Source organism: Clupea harengus, chromosome 23, assembly GCF_900700415.2.
Source record: "Clupea harengus chromosome 23, Ch_v2.0.2, whole genome shotgun sequence".
NCBI lineage: Eukaryota > Metazoa > Chordata > Actinopteri > Clupeiformes > Clupeidae > Clupea > Clupea harengus.
Genome location: NC_045174.1, coordinates 1,248,826 through 1,267,678, shown reverse-complemented (window position 1 = coordinate 1,267,678; position 18,853 = coordinate 1,248,826). Strand labels below are relative to the sequence as shown.

Below are 18,853 nucleotides of genomic sequence, written 5' to 3'. Positions count from 1 at the left end.
GACCATAGGGACATGTTAAACTAAGGTATGTCCTATAATTAGCAATACAGGTGCCTTCAAACTTGTAATCAGTCAGTCTGCCTATTTAAAGGGTGGAAAGTAGTCACTGTGGTGTTTGGTATCATGGTGTGTACCACACTGAACATGGACCACAGAAAGCTAAGGACAGAGTTGTCTCAGGAGATTAGAAAGAAATTATAGACAAGCATGTTAAAGGTAAAGGCTATAAGACCATCTCCAAGCAGGTTGATATTCCTGTGACTACAGTTGCACATATTATTCAGAAGTTTAAGGTCCAGGGGACTGTAGCCAACATCCCTGGACGTGGCTGCAAGAGGAACATTTATGACAAATTGAAGAGACAGATAATACGAATGGTAACCAAAGAGCCCAGAGCAACTTCCAACGAGATTAGAGGGGAACTCCAAGGTCAAGGTACATCAGTGTCAGATCGCACCATCCGTCGCTGTTTGAGCCAAAGTCGACCGAGGAGGACCCCACTGTTGAAAGTAAATCATATAAAAGCGAGACTGGAAATTGCCAAAATGCATATTGACAAGCCACAGGGGTTTTGGGAGAATGTCCTTTGGACAGATGAGACAAAACTGGAGCTTGTCAGTTTCAAGTTATTTCAGTGACCATTGTGGGTTTTTCTTTCTTTAATGGAAGGGTACCAACAATTTTGTCCACGTCTGTATGCAGTGGAACCCTGTATCCGCTGATTCGGTAACCACGGTTTCAGTTACCCGTCGTTTAAGTGGAGCGGTTCAGAAGTTTTAAATTCCGCGCCACTCTGAGCAGCCTTTCCGCACCTTGCACTTAGTATGTGACTCATGTCTTTGAGCACATCTCATTTCTCACGTACGTCTGTCCTTGATTACTTGTTGTATTCTGTCCTCGTTTTCTTTACGTTTTTATCAAAGCAAGGAAGGGAAAAATGCTGTGAAGATATTTTTCATTCCTCCATCGTCCGTTGAGGGTAAAATGCCAGAATCCCCTTCATTCAAGAGACAAACCACATTCACATAACCTTTATTGCAGTATAATGTTATAATAGTTTTATTTTAATTTGTAGTTATTGTTGTTAATGTCTTATTGTGTGTAATTTATAAATTAAACTTTATCATAGGTATGTATGCACACAAAAACAAGTTATACTGTATATTGTAGCATGCAAGGGGAGTTTCCTGGTGTGTGTGTGTGTGTGTGTGTGTGTGCGTGATGTGTTTCAGTCTTCACTGTCTGCCTTCTGTATCAGTTTCTGAATGGTCACTCTCTGTGTGTGGTTCTTCAATAAACAGCAAGATGCCAGAAAGAAGCCTTCAGTTTGCTCTGCTGCTACACTGGTATCAGTAGTGGGATTTAGACCGCGACCTCATTGAAGAGCTGCACCAGGATGGGGTACGGCCGAAGAGCTATATTCTAGCAGCCTTAAGTCCGCCCGTGTCCCCACCTCAAAGCCGGCAAGAAGAAGCGGCGGATGGAGCCTCCGTTCCCTGCCCTGGACAACGAGAGTGAACAGCCTGCTTAGGAGTCGCGACCAGACCCTGCTGCAGCTGTTCCAAGAACAGGGACTGGGCATGCCAGCGAGCCTGGACCCCTGGGACACGCCACCGCTTCAACTGCCGGCCAGCCGAGAACCACCACCGCTACTGCCGAGGCACCACGCCAGGGCACCACAAAGCCGCCACACTACAGAGGAAAAGAGCCGCTTGAGACCTACCTTGTTCAATTTCAGCTGACAGAGAGTGGCTGGTCGCCTGAAGAGACGGGGGTCAAGGTCACGCTCTCTCTAGAGGGCAAGGCGCTTCAAGCATTGGTAGACCTGCAACCAGTGGAGCTGGCAAGCCATTAAGGGGGCGCTACAGCGGCCAGAAGGTGTTCGCCAACGATGTCCGGGACAAGCTAGCATCCAGCCACCGAAGCGAGAGAGAGGGGCTGGGCACCTATACTGCCGACCTACGCCAGTATGCTTGCCAGGGCTACCCCACCTTCGATAACAGCCAACAAGAGGAGCTCGCGCTTCAGGCTTCAGATCGGCTGCAGGAGCACAATCGCCTCAGCGCACCCAGCTCTCTGTCCACCAGCTCGAAACATCGGACACGCCAGGCTGACCTGGAAGAGAGCAGAGGAGATAGAAGAGAGAGCAGCACGCCCTCAGTTGGGGTCCCCAGAAAGCAGCAGGGCAGTCTGAGGAGTGTTACTGATGTGGAGAACCCGGACATGTCGCACGCCGCTGTCTAGTGCCAGCACCGCACAGCCAACACTGTACAGCTCAACTTCGTTGGAGGACTGTCACTGTCACCCTTGAACACCGTCTCCTCCTCCCTGCCCAAAAAGCTGCAGCCTGGAAGACATCCTTAGTGAACTCTGGGTCCACCTATTCCTTGGAACACTGCTTGGAACTGAAGATTCGAGACTGCCAGGCTGGGAAGCCACCAAGCTCTGCATTGCTCCTTTACCGGAGAGTGGGCGCAGCTGAAAGGGAATGACAACTCTGCAGGTGACGGTCACTGGCCGAGCGGTCCATCACCCATTCTGGCTGACCAGCATCTGGGACCCATGTGTTATTGGGCTGGACATGCTGGCTAAGTGGGGGGGGCTGCGCTGGATGTGTCCAGACCTCAGCTTATTCTGGGCCATGGCCCTTCACACTGCTGGTGAAGACCACCCATTGACCAGAGGGGCCGCTATATCCTTGTCACCAGCACGTGCACCAGCATCACACTGCACGACCTTCACACTGGAGATGCATGCCCCATCTGCCTCCACCCGTGCCAGCCACCCCTCACCAAGCAGGCGGTGGCAGAGCAGAGGATTGAAGAGATGGGCGAAGCAGGCGTCACTGAGCGTAGCATCAGTCCATGGGCCATGCCCACTGTCGGAGGCAATACAAAAAGAAAGCTCCTGGCATTTCCGTGTCGACTACCACCGCATCAACGTAGCCACCCACAGAGACTCCACACATCGACGATGCCCACGACTACATAATTGGGTTGCGCTGATTCAGCTCCCTCAACCTCTGCAGACCACCTTTTCCAAGGGCCAGGGATTCTGGCAGTTCAAAGCACTTCCAATTGGGCTCTGCAATGGGCCAGCCACCTTCGAGCGCCTGATGGAGAGAGTGCTGGCTGGTGTTCCCCTGAGCCACTGTGTAGTCTGCCTAGTCACCTCGTGCCCACTGCAGACTTCCTAAGCGCCCTGGCCAAACTACGTGAAGTTTTCCAAGCCACCTGCAGAAGTGTCCTCTGCACCAGAAGAGGACAGCAATACTGGGCCATGTAGTCTGCTTGGCAAGGGTGTTCACTGATCCAGCGAATAAGACAGCAGTGAGAGACCGGCCAATTCCCAGTAATGTTGGGGAGCTGTGGAGTTTCCTGGGGCTGATGTCAGACTACTGACACATTGTCAGAGACTTCACCACCAATGCCAGCCTGCTGCATAGACTGTCACAGAAAGGGCAAACATTCCAGTGGAGTGAAGACTGCCCCGCCGCCTTCGATCAACTCTGGGCGACGCTCATCGAAGCTCCCGTGCTGGCATTTCCAGACCCACAGCAACCTTTAATCCAGCGCCAGTAACATGGGTCTCGGTGCAGTACTGTCACAGGAAGGGGGGCACAGTGTGCAGGTCATCACTTACTTACGCTTACTTCAGCCGCTCCCTCAGCTGACTACAGAAGAACTACTGTGTCACCAACTGAGAGTTGCTGGCATCCGGGGAATTCGCCACTTCAGAGCTTACCTCATTTACATTTACATTTACATTTAGTCATTTAGCAGACGCTTTTATCCAAAGCGACTTACAATGTATACACATTTTACATTTACACTGATGGCACACTGCACATCAGGAGCAATTAGGGGTTCAGTGTCTTGCTCAAGGACGCTTCGACAGGGAATCGAACTAGCAACCTTGTGATTACTAAACGACTTCTTTACCTCCTGTACCACTATCGCCCCAAGTTACCTCCTGCTGCGCACTGATCATGCTTGTCTCACCTGGCTGCTGGCCCAGAGGGGCAGTTGGCTTGGTGGTTAGAGACTCTGCAAGACTACAACTTTGAGATTTGCCACTGGGCTGGCCGCACCCACACCAACACAGATGCTCTGTCCCGACGGCCGTGTGTGCTGGCTGCCACCCCAAGTAATGACAACAGCAGCCTCCAGTCTCCAGCAGCTGCAGCGGCAACAGCGAGCATCAACGGGCGACAGCCTCCAGCAGCAGCGAGCTGCAGTGGGCAGCAGTGAGCAGCAGCGAGCAGCGGGCAGCAGTGACCCCCAGACTGCAGTGAGAGTCAACGATGACGACGGAAGGGAATTCATCAATCTACAGCAGCTCCAGCGAGACCAAACCCAGGATCCTGTCCTCTCCCAGTCCAGGCGTTCACCGTCCAGAATGGGCTCATGTCTTGGTTCTGGAAGGCAGCCACTTTGGAATCTGCAAGACGCTTCATCAGCTCCGGTCCCACTTCTACTGGCCAGGTTGTCGCCAGAACGGAGCTGTATATCCACCAGAGCGACTCCTACACAGCCCAAAAGGGTCTGACCTAGTGATCTCGCACTCCACTCCACTGGGGGCGCCTATGGAGCTGTGGACATCCTGGCCTCTTTTCCCACCACCAACCAAAGGAATCACTACATCTTCTTTCCACAAACTTTCACTATGTGACCAGAGGCATATGCGGCCACCACTGCCGAGCACCTAGTCAGCAAGATGGAACTGCCTGAGGAGTTCCACAATGACCAGGGGCGGAAACATTGAGGCTGGCGTGTTCAGCATGGTCTGCCGGCAGCTGGGCATCAGGAAGACCTGGACTACCCCATTGCACCCCCAGAGTGATGGACTTGTGGAGCAGTTTAACCGCACTCTGGCAACCCAGCTCGTCATTTTGTCTAGCTGCCGGCAGCGTGACTGGGACCCACATCTGCCCCTGGTCCTATAGGTGTGCCTGATGGCAATCCAGCAATACAAGCGGTGCACCCCCGCAGGCCATGTTCGGATGGGAGCTCTGGAACCCAGTGGGCCTTGTGTTCGGCTCTCATCCAGACCAGGAGGTGAGGGGCGAGGCTGGGTTGGACCACTACTATAACCTGTGAAAGCCGCTGAGGGAGGTGCATGAGCTGGCCAGGCAGGCACTGACAGAGGCTGGGGCTCAGCAAAAGCAAGCGCAAGAAGGGGGTCTCTCCTAAACTGACTAGTGAGTGGATCAGTCTGTATACTGCGTTAGGCACCCAGACTATCTGATGTGGTGTATAGGGTGCAGCTGGTCAGACCATCGGGACCTACTTGCACCCTCCTGGCCACCAGCTCATGAACCATACTGCCTATCCCCGCCCCCTCACAGCCAACAACAACTTTCCCAGCACTTGCGGAACTTTGTGCCTAATGCCTGGGTCACTAGGGACATTTGACCAGCTTGGTGGGGGCAATGTAACGTGCAAGGGGAGATATGTGCTTTCAGGCGTGTGTTATGTGTTTCGCGTAGAAACCTGTCTGCCTTCCCTGCTTTCAATATCAGGTGTGGTTCTTCAATCAATGGCAAGAGAAGCCTTCAGTTTGCTACTGTGCTACAACATGCGGATACAGGGGTACTAACGTTACTGTATTTAAAAAATATACTATATATGATGAATATCGTGATATTCCATTAATTTTAAGAACTACCAGCAGATCCCTGACTGACTGGGGGAGAGATAGAGGGAGAAGGATAAATGATGAAAGGGCAGTAGAGATGGAGAGAGAAAATGAGAGTGGAGAGAGGGAAAGAGAGGAGGAAGACACAGAATAGAGGGGGTTGGAGGAGGGAAAGAGAAGTATAGGCGAGGGAGAGAGGGGGTAGAAGGAGGGAAATGGAAAGAGGGAGAGAGAGACGAGAGCTGCAGTACATCGAACTACTAAAGAATATCAGAATATTTCATGTAAATTTGCCTTTAGCTACCTGCTCAAACTACAGTATGTTATATGAGGGTAGTTTAGAGCCAAATTAGCTAAGGTTACCCAGTTTCGAAACTCAAAATAATTTCTACTGAATGACCTACGGTGCATGAAGAATGTCAAAGGAGATATGCATTATTTTCTAACCCGAGACACAGACACGGCACACATTTCTCTGCTAAATGTTAAATAACAAACCAATCTAGAGTTAGCTGTAGCTCATGCAATTTTTATTGCAATTTTCACCCTAGCATAGCTAGCCAGCAAATGTCAAGGACTGAAATCGCACGTTTGCATAACCATAGAGGCTCGTAATAACGTTATAAATATGAACAGTGATCTTCAACAACAATTAATAAATACCTTTTTCTTACCAGGTTTTCTTTTCGTATCCTTCCAAGCTAGGGTCGCTCACCTCTGTCCATTAAGGTTAGGCCTATAGAAAAACCAAACCAACCAATGGTTAGTGCAAAGATAGGCTTTGCACTATCAAATCGTGAACATGACACCTAAAAGTTCGCACTGGTTCAAAACCTATGGTCCAAACTTACTGTCTGATTCAAACAAAGTTATGGTTGGGCATATGTTGAAATTCTTTCAACGCAGAGAAATGTAAGCAATCTGGCGTGACCGCAGTGCTGGGTCTGTTGGATCAGCATTATGTAATATAAATGTATTTTCTAACCCTGACTAATTCCATTTGGGCACCGATTGATGAAAATAACACGAATGAAGTGTCGGTGAGCTTCTGCCTGTTCTACAAATATTGGGATATTGTCGCCACCTTCTGGATCTATGTGGTACAACAAGTCCATTCCAAAAAAACATCCAACATTTTTTCGTGTAATCTAAAAATAATTTTCTTCCCTGCTTTGGTGTGATAATCATTAACCAAAGTAACCATACATGCTCCAGGTCCACTATAATCAAACCCTATGTTCTTCTGTCTTACACAGAATATTTCTCAACATAAGTGTGTAAGGCAAGGGGTTCTCCGTTGAGTATCTGATGCCTTCTATGAAAGTCCCTTCTAAAATAAATGTTGGATTAAAAACACTAGTATTGAATTCAGAAAACGTGAGGATTAAGATACCTTATAATGGACACTAAGGCCAAACAGCTTAGGTCTGATAAGTTTCCTGTCCAACTTCGAGCACCAAAAGAAATTAGTGGCAAGTCTGATCTTTAAAAATTCATGAACGATAAATGTCTGTGATCACACACTCACTCATGCACCACAAATATTGTAAGATTTTCTTTACATTCTCTTATACAACGTATAATATGGTCATAATGCATACGAGAGTATTCTAAACATTCCATCCATTGAATAAATAACAAAAACCTCTGAGGGTGATCCTGTTTCCCTTTACTGTACATTGCAAAAAGCAAACAAAGTTTATATCTGCAAATCATATTTTCAAGTTGCAACAAAAACAGCCTCCAAAGAAGAAGAAGAGTCTGAGGTATACTCTGGGCATAAAATGATGCCACAAAATAATACAATGACAGACCTCTGGACACATTTGGTGAATTTCAGACAAACATCCTCAATCATAATGTGTTTTGTAAACCCAAAGATTCTTTTACAATGCAAAGAAGATACATTGTCTAAAAAAAATCAGAGAAAGGGAAATTACATTTTTAAAATGAACTGAGGTAAAGGCAAGTGAAACCCAAACTGGCAGAGGAATGTCACCAGTTCAAGTGCTACATAAACAGAATTGAAACTGGACTGCCTTTTCAAGATAACAAAACCATTTTGTTAAATTGTGAGGAAAACCCTATCTATTTACCTTAATTACTTGACTACGTGTTTCAGTTAACTTGCAATTAATTTAGTTTCTACACAGATATCTAACTGCATACGTGGGTAATATATTGCAAATACTTTATAGCATTTTTGAAAGCCATTAACTTGTGCACCTTGTCCTAAACTAAGAGGAATTATAAACCAAAAGTCACAGAGACGTCTAGGTCAACTGAACACAGCTGGAAAAATGAAATGTAAAGGAGGACTTAAGACATAAACACAAGCAGAATAGTGAAACCTACATATGCAGTCTTGACATAAATCCTCCAATACAAGTGTATTGAACAACATGAAGTTCTTTAAATGGGATTTGTCATTATAAGAAGCTTCAGTGTGGCTAAACACCAGTAGAATCCTTAACTTTTGAAATGTGAAAACTAGGTATGATAACCATTTGTATGAACAGCAAAATATTTACAAATACAGTTGTGACAGAAATTATGAAAAGTGCAAAGGTTTGCCTCATCAGTCTTTCGCCGGTGCAAATGAAGAAACACTTCATTCAACTTAACCTATCACAGAGAATGCATGTCCCTGTGCTGAAAGTGACTACGACATGAACTACATAACCTAATACCATGTAAATCGCACCATGCTTACTTATAGCGGATCGGCGCTGAAGATAAAAAGGCCAGCTCAAACCAAGTGTTACTTGAAGTGCAATAGGTAGCCACACGGAGCATCGTGTTCACTGTATGGATTTGCATCGAACAATAAATAATCAGTTCATCGACTCCCATTCCCACTCCAGATTCCCGTTGATAAACGCATGTAATTGCACTGCTCAGCACACTGGGCTGGATGGGGAGTCTTCACAATGAGCAGTGGTGTGGGTGAAACCTGGAAGACATGGAATAACCTGTGTTAGCATAACCAGCATCACCACAGTTCAGTCGGTAAGTATCTTTTTTTTGATCCTGCAGTCACTCACAGTGCACGAATCCCTTCCTACTATTGATTAACCGAACATGGTTCAGTTTTTGTATTAATCAGTGCCTTCAATGTGTGAGGAAGCAAAGACTTATGATATAATATCCTTTTACAATGGCAGAACTAATGTTGTACTAAATCACAAAGTTTACACTGAGGAAGGAGGCATGTGGATGTATCCTGACGTCATCTCACATACCTGTCACAGTCCACACCACCCACCCCTCAGGCGACCATGAGGCCTAAATCTGGAGGTTGATGAAGGGGGCGAAGCCCACTACGTCCTGCAGCAGCACCAGGGCCCTCTGCAGGGGCGGGTCCACGTCGATCTCCACGTCCCGCTTCCGCAGCACACCCAGGCTGGACTCAGTGACGTTGTGACAGTGGTTGACCTTCAGCGAGCGCAGCTTGGGGCAGTACTCGGCCACAGTCCTGCAAACGCATCAGGAAAGAAAGGTCCTGTTTTAAAGTTGTGTGTCATGAAAGGACCCTTGACTGACGTCTGACTCCCGGACTAAGCTGAGACGTACTGTAGTGTATATCTGGAGACACGATACCTACTGAATAATACCTACATGTGTATAATCCCAAATGTATTTATGGAGAGACGTACAGTAAACCCAATTTCAGATAATCAAATGTCTTTGAGAAGCTGTGAAGACACCCATACACACACACAACCCCCCTCCATACTACAGCCAGCAGTGTCTCAATTCAATCACATTTTTAGTTTGTTCATTTATATAGTGGCATTAACAATTGACATTGTCTCAAGTCGCTTTACAGCGCTCAAGGCCTGAGCCCCAAGCATGTAGGCAGCTCACAAAAAGACCCAGCTGAGAAAGGGTCACTGACGGCTCACCTGATGGCCTCATTTCGCACCCGCAGGCAGCCCGTCAGGTCCAGCTCCTCCAGCTCGCGGCAGCTCTTGGCCACCTCCTCCACGGACTCGTCGGTCACGTTGGCGTTGACGGCCACGGAGAGCGAACGCAGCGCCTGGCAGCGGCGCGCCAGGTAGCAGATGGCCTCGTCCTTCAGCTGCCGGCAGGCGGTCAGATCCACCGAGCGCAGGCCCTTGCAGTGGTCGGCCAGGCTCCGCAGCGACAGGCTGTCCACCCACTCGCAGTGGGCCAGGCTCAGGTGCTGCAGGCGCAGGCAGCTCAGCGACACGGCCACCAGTGAGTGGCGGCTCAGGCCGGCGCAGCTGCGCATGTCCACCCGCTGCAGGTGGGGGTTCTGGCCGATGACAGGGAGGAGCTCCTTGTCAGAGATCCAATCAGAGCAGTTCTGGACGGACAAGTTTTGGAGGACTTTGTTGTCACTCAGGATAGAGCAGAAGGCCTCCTTGGGAATGTGAGGCCCAACCTGCAGGCAGAAGGCTATCATCACTTTCAAAAAACAACAGATAGGAACCAGCTAGAGACCCGTTTGAATCCCATCTATCACCAAAGGTGGAAAATAATTATGGTAGATGCATACATAAATCCAAAATAAATATATTTTAGAATCCCCCTATGTTCATGCTGGAACCAATAAAATAAATCAGCGAATTCAACACCCGGTTGCACATACTGGATCAAGAATTGATAAGGTAGGTAGGGAATAGAGAATACAGGATACAGTTCATACTACTGTGAAGCGATCAGTGTCAGAATCTGTGTCATCATGCTATATTTAGTTGTAACGCTACCACAGTACACCTATATCAAGTTTTCACAAGTCTTTCCAGCCAGCTGACTACTGCAGCACGTAGTATGTTATAAAAGTTGCCATTTCATTTGGGTGCAAAGTAGACAGGTCTACCCTGTCCTTGATAAAAGCAAACAAGGTCTTCGTGTGAACCTGTCTTTAAATAGACTGCGTAGGCTGTGTTGCTTTTACCTGGCTGAGGTCAAACGTTCGGCAGTTTGCAAGATACACCTGGATGAAGGAACAAAACTGCTTGCTGACCCTCTGCAGGGTAACCAAGTGTCGCAAGGGGAGGTAGGAGAAAACATGTGTGACTAAGACATCCTCCCAGGGCAAATCTAGTAGCTGATATCTGAAAAAGAACACAGCAAGACTTTAATAGGCCTTTCTGTCCACAACCAGAAGAGGGCTAAAATGGCCTACTTGCAATCCCTGCTTTATGAAACAAATACAACTTAGATTCAACACTGGTGTATTTTTTCCCGTCTTAGCAAGACTTGAATATTTAGTAATTTTGAATATTCATGTGATATTGGAAACAGTGTTTACATTATTTTTCAACATTCGTTGACCAGCTGTGATGAAATAAATAACTAAATAACGAAAACCCACGGTAGCCCATGCATTCTGTCTTCGCATGATAAACAACTAATAGGGTAGCAAAAATTAGCAAATAAACCTTTTACAGCGAAAACTCTTATGAAAATAACAGATATAGCTAAAGTATGCTGCCTGGTTAGGAGAGAGTCGTTAGCATTATTCCCGTAATCCAAGTAAAGATGGTCTCTGGGCAAAATGAGGATTTGATGTTGATGACCCACAGTAAACATCACGGGGAAATGTTTTAGCTGACAGTCTCGTGAAGATCACTCAATCACTTTCAACCGGAAAACAATAACCTTAGTCTCTTACACACTCACTCAATGCATTTTGATTTCAAGTCATCTGTGAGCCTGGTTACTCAACTTGCAGATTACTACGGATCACTGGGCTACTCGAAAGATACATTGAGTAAGTAAAACAAATGCATAGCTTACTTTGACAACTTTCCCGTTTCTGAATCCATTGCTTCAGGAATATGAGTGGACTGATAATTAATATTTGACATAACAAGGTAGCATCCTGCTCTGGACCTTCTGCACTCCTTCTGTATTTTACATGAACTAGCCAACCGAGTCATGGCTCAATACTGCCACCTGCCGTTTCGGCTGAATTCAGATCATATTTTGTAACCGTTGATTTTCCGTTTTCAAATGAAAGGATGTTACCTAATTTGGCAGCAGAAATGTTGCATTTATTTGGGGGCTGGGGGCATAAATCCCAAACACGAGCACAAACTAATGTAAAACATGTGAAGTATATTATAGGATAATTTTTTACATTTTTATTTACACTTACAACTTACAACTTACACTTAAAACAAGGTAGCTTACATGGTTGTAGGACAACATTGTATCACAGAAAGCTATAACTGTTATATCCTCCCATAAACAGACAAGTTTGTATGACTTTGGTCATGTATACCTGTCCACTGAAAAACGTAGATGCATGACCAATGGGATTCGCATACCTATGCAAACACTGAACAAAAAATTACCCTGTCAACTCACCCCTGGACACAAGCACAATGGAACCAGCCATGCAGAACAATTGCTGAGCCAAGAGTCATGGCACACTGAAAGAAGTGGGACCAACAGGGTAACAGTGGACCACCACCAAGTAATCATCGTGGATTTACAGCCAATAGCCTAATTTGTGTGATTATGGAAGGGAAATCGATCTATGATTTCTCCATGGACCCCCTGGAGGGTCAAACCGTGCCACTTAGCAATTATAGGGGCAAAGTGATCCTTATTGTTAACCTGGCAACCTTCTGAGGTTCAACCATTGAGGAGGTAATGACTACTGGATTCAGTTCTACATTTCTGACTTTTTTATATTCCACACTGATAATGTAAAAACATTTATTTTGGCGCTTGTATTTTGTAAACATGTATGTCAAATCTAACTGTTCCTTACTCAGTACCACAGACTGAATGCACTAATGGATATATTTGGTGACCACAACTTCACTGTCCTTGGATTCCCATGTAATCAGTTTGGTCTACAATCCCCTGGTAAGTTTTATGTGCTATTGAGTAATACTAATATAAACTAAAATGAGGTGTAGTGTACACTTATGTCACATTAATCATCACCATTTAGTTGTATTGCCTTACCATTTCTTCTGTGTAATTCCAATTAAAAGTATGTTGAGGAAACGCAAATGCAATATGTGTGAAAGACAAAAATATAAAATGTATTCTGTACTAAAGGTGAAATGAAATAGTAGTTTTAAATAGCTGCTTGTGTTTGTGATGTTTCATTCACGCTCTTTCTTAGAGGTAAATAACGAGACCCTTAACGTCCTGAAGTATGTGAGACCTGGTGGAAGTTTTGTCCCTAAGTTCCCCATATTTGAAAAAATTGAAGTTAATGGGTTAAGTGAGGAACCTCTTTTCACCTATCTAAAGGTAGGATCTTTATCTAATTGTGCTTGTTATGAGGCATTAAAGTCATTCTAACTAGTTATTTTCATTAAATATTTATGGCAATATACACTGTGTTATCCTATTAATAAAGCTGACAAAGACAGTGTTGAAACAACCTATTAGATCAAACAGTATGTTTTTAACATTACCGATTATTGCTCTCCCTAGGAAACATTACCTTATGTTAATCCGGTCATAGGAGACATGAAGAAATTTTACTGGTCTCCAATAAAAGTCAATGACATTCGGTGGAACTTTGAGAAGTTCCTCATCACAGCTAATGGCCTGCCATTCAAAAGGTATGCCTTGTTTACACACAAAACATTTGGCTTTTAAAATGTGACTTTAGACGCTACAATTTACCTCGAATGCTGTTTCTTTGTTGTCTTAGGTATGAGCTGCACAGTCCCATGGAGGAGCTGGAAAAGGACATAGCAGAGCTGCTGTGTTAAATGTCACTACCCCATCACCCTTTAATCATTTAAGGCAAACAGGATGTGACCGTCACCAAGAGGGGCAGAGTGATGATCTCTTGGTAAATGCAAATTCCACTTGCACCCAAGCTGGATCAGATGGGTCGGGATTCAGAAAATTCCGGGCTTCAGTGCATTCACCCCGAGCCCTGGCTCCCGCCAGCCCCTCACAGTGACCAAGGCACATCCAGGACCTGGTCTCAATGATGCCTTTTGGGCCTAAGCAACTATCAGGATATATTGATTATGAAACAGTAAATAAACATATATTCATCTTCATAACTGTACTTTCTTTTTGTGTGTAAGGGGGGGGAAGGGGTAACGTTGTCCATATTAAGTTCATAGTTAGACATGTATTCATGACAAAACAAATTCTTACCAAAGAACCAATTTTAATGGATACACCAGGATTATGCACAACAGTGTAAACTATTGCATTACTCCAAGTCTAAAACATGAATTACAAGTAAAGATAATCACAACAGAGTCAACTGTTAAATAAAATATGACATGGAGCAGATCTAAATGGTTTATGACAATTTTGTAATTTTTCATGATATCAATAACATTTTGAAGATATAGGCCTACAGAGTAAATATACTACTCTATCCAGAGACAAATATTAAACTAATGTTGTAATTGAAAGTTCTCTTCACATGGCAATACAGCCTTCGGACATCATGAACACTGAATGTTATTGAGTACACTGAATAGAAAACAGATTTGATGAATACATTTAGTAAATTTAACATCCAACAATTTCATCAGCGGGAGAACTGCCTTCCATCTCCCTTGCCTCCCCTGTTAACATGCTTGAAGATCTTAGCCTTCTGGAAGTTCTTAGACTTCTGAAAGCCGAAGCCACCTCCACCACCTCTCTTTTGCATCTTCATACCCTTACTGCAGTGGACACCAAGGTCCACATAGGGGGGTACTTTGAAGCCGAAGGACAGGGCCACCATTGGAAGGTTGAGAGTATCAACACTGTAGATCTGTTTGAGAGAATGAGAGTCATATGCCCTGACATAAGACTTGTAGGCCTCTTGAGCAGACTTGTGGAGATAGTAGTTCTTCTCAATCAGCTTATCCAGCTGTGCCTGAATGTCAGAGATCTTGGTCCAGGAGAATTCGAATTCGCTTAAGGGCACCTTGGCCTGTTTGAGGAACCTCAGGAAGCCCAGCTCTTCGGGGCGGAGGATCAGCAGAGCGTGGCCCAGACCGTTGAGTCCACGGGCGGTTCTTCCGACACGGTGGATGTACTCCTTAGGATCATCAGGAGGGTCGTACTGAACGATCCAGTCAACTTCGGGGATGTCCAAGCCTCTGGCAGCTACATCGGTGCAGAGAAGGATGCCTTTGTCTGCGTTGCAGAATTGGAAAAAGGTGGCCGTACGCTTGGTCTGCTTCTGCTTGCCGTGAATGGCCATGACTGGCAGGTCGATGTAGTTGAGCAGCTCATAGTGATACTTCACAGACATGCAGGATGAGAAGAACACCATCAACTTCCTGTTGCGATTTTTCTTCAGGAAGGTGAAGAGCAGGAGGAATCTTTTCTCAGAGGGACACACCACATATCCTTGTTCCAGTCCATCCACTGTAGCATTGTCCTTGTTGTCATCCACACCGAGATAGAGCGGCTCTTTTTTGAGAGAAATGCGGGCCAAATCCTCAACTTTGCGGGTCTGCGTGGCTGAAAACAGCATCGACTGACGTTTCTTTGGCAACAGCTTGATGATCTGCTTTAGCTCTTCTTCAAAGCCAACCTCCAACAGTCTATCTGCTTCGTCAATGATCAGACACTGGAGATTCTTGTACATGAAAGCAGGTGTGTTTAGCAGGTGGTCCAACAGTCGCCCCGGAGTAGCCACTAGTATGTTAGTGCCATTCGCAAGCCTCTGAGCTTCTGCGGTCCGATTGCTGCCACCCATTATAAGGCCAAATGTGTGTACATGATGGGTCATCAACTCCTTTAACACACCATAAGTTTGCATGGCCAACTCTCGTGTGGGGGACAAAACGATAACGCCAGTTCCATTTCTAGGCATGAACTTCAGTTTGTAAATTAGCTCAATGGAAGGGATGAGGAACGCTAAAGTTTTGCCACTACCTGTTTTAGCAGAAGCCAAGACGTCTCTTCCTTCGAGCAGAGGTCGGATGCTCTTGTGCTGGATCGGAGTCATGTGTTCGAAGCCCAGCTCCTTTATGCCTTTCAGAGTGGCCTCGCTCACCAACTCAGCAAGGGATGCAAAAGAGCGGTCTTCAAATGCGCCCGAAAGTCCTAACGGGAGCTCGGGTCCATCTTCACTTTCCCCTTTTCCATCTTTCCCCTCTTCACTCTTACTGTCCAACTCGTTGTCCGTATCAACTTCATCGTCTGCTGGCTGTTCGCTTTCCTCAGGATCTGCCGTTTCAGACTCCTCATCATCTTGCGAGCAGTCATCTTCAGCTTCGGCTTTCAAATCCTTCTTTTTCTTTTTTTTCGACCCACTAGAGTCAATGGAGACAGTAACTTTCCTTTTCTTTCCTAAAGTCGGAGCAGACTCTTTACTGGTAGGAGTATCATTCGGGTTTGCGGCCGATTTACCTTCTGACTGGCTCAACGTTTCATCCGTCAAATTAGCCTTAGACTCGTCAGTTGATACCAGCTCCTCATTTTCGGCTTCTTTAAGTTTCTTTAGCATTTCTCGCTGTTTGTTTTTATCATTCTTTTTCTGTATTTTCTTTCTGAGAATCTTCATCTGTAAGTCCGCCATGATGCCACACACAGCTACCACGATCTAACAGGAACTACCAGACAAAAACACGTGTCTTGAAGGACCCCAAGGACCCTTAAATTCTATGGTAGTGTTAAACATTTGCCTGATAAAATGTGACAATCTTTTACATTTTCCCACGAAGCCTATATTGCGAAGCTCAATGGAAAGCGTCAGATCATTTTGACGCCCTATTAAGATATCAAAACGAAAGAAAAAAAATACAAAAGAGAACGTTTATGTAATGGAGGGAGGCTCTGCCGATGCCAGAAGTACAGTTCCAATCACGACTCAGCAAGTTTGTTTCCTTTCGCTTACCGTACCTTTCCCCGCATGCGTACAAGCTCGATCAGTGTCAGGTCAATACTGAATGAAGATGGCCGCTCTTGGAGCAAGACAGTGGGCTCGGGCCCTTCTTAAGGCCAGAGGGCAAGGATTTACAAATACGTTTATCGGTGCAAGAGCAGGTGGGTTGTTATTTAAACATCATTAATACATATGAAATATTGTCCTTCAACTATGTCGGTATCCCATTTCTAATCTGTGGGCTAGCCCGGCAGCTAACCTTCAGAGATGGCTGGCTAACCAGCTAAGCAGCCAGCAAGTTACATTCTACATGTAAACAGACGCCAGCTTGCTAACTAGCTCTCAGTCATGTCAACGTTATCACTGTTGGGTACTATTACCCATTTGACAGTACGACCCTGACATTGCAAGAAATAAACATTAACTATAGATAGTGCCGTCCAATCTAATGTAATGTTTTCTACAGATATGTCATTTTGGTTCAGTGTTTGCATGCTAACTTAAGCTAACTCATTGACCTCACTAATTTGCTGGTAAAGTGAACAGGTCTCAATCTCATTCTTGTATTTACATTAATCCTACATTTGAAACACGACAGCCTCCGGACCTTCAAAGGATATGCTCCCTGGCCCATATCCCAAAACTCCCGAGGAGATGGCTGCAGCTGCTAAGAAGTATAACATGACATTACACGACTACAAACCTTATCCGGATGATGGCATGGGGTAAGAGTGTGTTGACCGTTTCAGATCGTAAGTTTCAGTAACATTTATAAAGTTTGGAGTTGCATATATATTTCTGTATGCAGGTATGGAGACTACCCAATGCTTCCCGAGAAATCCCAACATGAGAGAGACCCCTGGTATGGATGGGACCATCCCGACTTTAGGAGGAACTGGGGAGAGCCGGTAATGACAAGTGACAGAAGAATATCCTATCTAGATATGCCGTGCATGGTGATCAGTGATATCACATTTTTTTTTCCTTTAATTGCAGATGCATTGGGACTTTGATATGTACATCAGGAATCGTGTTGACACATCTCCCCTGGCCATGGACTGGAAGACCATGTACACAACCCTTCTGGGTTTTGTGGGGTTCATGTTATTTATGTTTTACGTTGGTGAAAAATTCCCATCTTACCAACCTGTGGTAAGATTATTTGAGTGTTTCTTCTATAGTTTAGACAGGTATGTGTCAACTACTTGAGGGCAAATTGGCATACTTCAATGCATTGGTTTGGACACATAACTGTCCTTTTATCTTTTTTTTAAAGATTTATTTTTGGGCTTTTATGCCTTTTAATTGATAGTTCAGTGAAAAGTGGGACAGGAAATGAGAGGGAGAAGAGGTGGGGAGTGGACAGGAGAAATGACATCGGGCCGGATTCAAACCCTTGTCCTCCATGGGCGTCAAGCCCGAATGTGGTCGGGGCTACTGCTTGCGCCACAGTGTACCCCCTGTCCTTTTATCTTGATCAGTTTGATCCTAGTGGATGTTATTTTCCGAAGATTACAGAATGTTTGGTAGTCACAGAGATATTTTGCTCCTCTCAGATTATACACTCTAAACACACAAGGTATGGGTGGTTTTGTTGGGCTTGTACCATGCTATAAGATTCAAGATTTAGATTAGATTCAACTTTATTGTCATTGCACAGAGTACAAGTACTGAGGCAACGAAATGTACCATGCTATAAGGTGAAAACAGGAGTAGGATTGGATAAGGTAATGGATCCTAAAAAAATGTGGTTCTTGGGGAAAAAAAAAAAAAAAGCAACATGGGTTTTGTTTAGTGTGCTTATCCCATACAGTTTGCTGACTCTAAAATAGAAGACTGTAAAACTTCAATATGACAGGCCATTCTCCAGGAACTGGAATTTTTAAAAACTGTTGGAAAACGTTACTTAAATATAGGTAAAGAATATGGGTGGGACATACATGGACAGTAGTAGTATAACAGTGTAGTATAAATAAAAGTAGAAATTGCAAACTACAAGCAGTAGTACACACACGCTTTCTTTGTATGTAAATGTGCCTCAGTGTATAGGCCCAGCAGTATCCAAGCTGCCAACCACCACATGTTCTGTTCTACTTCTAGCGTTCAAGATCAGGAACAGAAACCCTCACTTAGTCTTCATTGATATATTGACATTAAATGAACCTGTGACATTACATACGTTTGAAAATGTTTTTGTTCCCTTCACTTTTACAGGCACCTAAGCAATATCCATACAACAACCTGCACCTGGAGTCAGGAGGGGACCCTGAGAAAGCGCCAGAAGAAGTGAAAAATTATACCATCTAAAATGTTATACGTCTGTTCTGTTCCATGTTTGTTTAATCCTAATAAAGTACTAATTTAAAACGGTTTGCCTTTTGTCTTTTCTCATTTTCATTGAAGCACAGACTAAAACCTACA

The 18,853-nt window shown here is 45.0% G+C and overlaps 4 protein-coding genes across 5 annotated transcripts; 2 read left to right on the top strand and 2 right to left on the bottom strand.

The window, feature by feature from the left end:
* Positions 1 to 6,150: 6,150 nt before the first annotated feature.
* fbxl15 (F-box and leucine-rich repeat protein 15) lies at positions 6,151 to 11,539 on the bottom strand. Of its 2 annotated transcripts, XR_004163009.1 has the most exons (6): positions 11,407 to 11,539; positions 10,562 to 10,721; positions 9,543 to 10,045; positions 8,880 to 9,112; positions 8,351 to 8,590; positions 6,151 to 6,373 (listed from the first exon to the last, which is right to left on the bottom strand). XR_004163009.1 is itself a non-coding variant. In XM_012831127.2 (5 exons), exons 1-4 carry the CDS (start codon positions 11,475 to 11,477, stop codon positions 8,923 to 8,925), a joined length of 924 nt encoding a protein of 307 aa, XP_012686581.1. In that variant the 5' UTR covers positions 11,478 to 11,539; the 3' UTR covers positions 7,286 to 8,590; positions 8,880 to 8,922. The 2 variants fall into 2 exon arrangements, 1 of the variants encoding a protein (XP_012686581.1); XM_012831127.2 differs by lacking the exon at positions 6,151 to 6,373 and having other exon boundaries at positions 7,286 to 8,590.
* Positions 11,540 to 12,132: 593 nt separating this feature from the next.
* On the top strand, positions 12,133 to 13,352 carry gpx9 (glutathione peroxidase 9). Its single transcript, XM_042703352.1, has 5 exons — positions 12,133 to 12,186; positions 12,393 to 12,486; positions 12,752 to 12,882; positions 13,069 to 13,199; positions 13,292 to 13,352. Exons 1-5 carry the CDS (start codon positions 12,133 to 12,135, stop codon positions 13,350 to 13,352), a joined length of 471 nt encoding a protein of 156 aa, XP_042559286.1.
* A 396-nt stretch (positions 13,353 to 13,748) lies between these two features.
* ddx18 (DEAD (Asp-Glu-Ala-Asp) box polypeptide 18) lies at positions 13,749 to 16,304 on the bottom strand. Its single transcript, XM_031560524.2, has one exon. It carries the CDS (start codon positions 16,124 to 16,126, stop codon positions 14,138 to 14,140), a length of 1,989 nt encoding a protein of 662 aa, XP_031416384.1. The 5' UTR covers positions 16,127 to 16,304; the 3' UTR covers positions 13,749 to 14,137.
* A 151-nt stretch (positions 16,305 to 16,455) lies between these two features.
* Positions 16,456 to 18,801, top strand: ndufb8 (NADH:ubiquinone oxidoreductase subunit B8). The gene is made up of 5 exons (XM_012831098.3): positions 16,456 to 16,593; positions 17,031 to 17,157; positions 17,241 to 17,340; positions 17,429 to 17,584; positions 18,647 to 18,801. Exons 1-5 carry the CDS (start codon positions 16,497 to 16,499, stop codon positions 18,737 to 18,739), a joined length of 573 nt encoding a protein of 190 aa, XP_012686552.1. The 5' UTR covers positions 16,456 to 16,496; the 3' UTR covers positions 18,740 to 18,801.
* Positions 18,802 to 18,853: the final 52 nt, after the last annotated feature.

Bases quoted from the DNA above. Each gene is read 5' to 3' on its own strand.
- ddx18 (XM_031560524.2), bottom strand. From the start codon at position 16,126: ATGGCGGACTTACAGATGAAGATTCTCAGAAAGAAAATACAGAAAAAG.
- fbxl15 (XM_012831127.2), bottom strand. From the start codon at position 11,477: ATGTCAAATATTAATTATCAGTCCACTCATATTCCTGAAGCAATGGAT. The intron at 10,722-11,406 runs GTAAGCTATGCA...GTTCTTTTTCAG, and splicing joins GAAACGGGAAAGTTGTCAAA to ATATCAGCTACTAGATTTGC. The intron at 10,046-10,561 runs GTAAAAGCAACA...TTCTGCCTGCAG, and splicing joins GAACGTTTGACCTCAGCCAG to GTTGGGCCTCACATTCCCAA.
- gpx9 (XM_042703352.1), top strand. From the start codon at position 12,133: ATGGAAGGGAAATCGATCTATGATTTCTCCATGGACCCCCTGGAGGGT. The intron at 12,487-12,751 runs GTAAGTTTTATG...GCTCTTTCTTAG, and splicing joins GTTTGGTCTACAATCCCCTG to AGGTAAATAACGAGACCCTT. The intron at 13,200-13,291 runs GTATGCCTTGTT...TTGTTGTCTTAG, and splicing joins AATGGCCTGCCATTCAAAAG to GTATGAGCTGCACAGTCCCA.
- ndufb8 (XM_012831098.3), top strand. From the start codon at position 16,497: ATGAAGATGGCCGCTCTTGGAGCAAGACAGTGGGCTCGGGCCCTTCTT. The intron at 17,341-17,428 runs GTAATGACAAGT...CTTTAATTGCAG, and splicing joins GGAGGAACTGGGGAGAGCCG to ATGCATTGGGACTTTGATAT. The intron at 17,585-18,646 runs GTAAGATTATTT...TCACTTTTACAG, and splicing joins TCCCATCTTACCAACCTGTG to GCACCTAAGCAATATCCATA.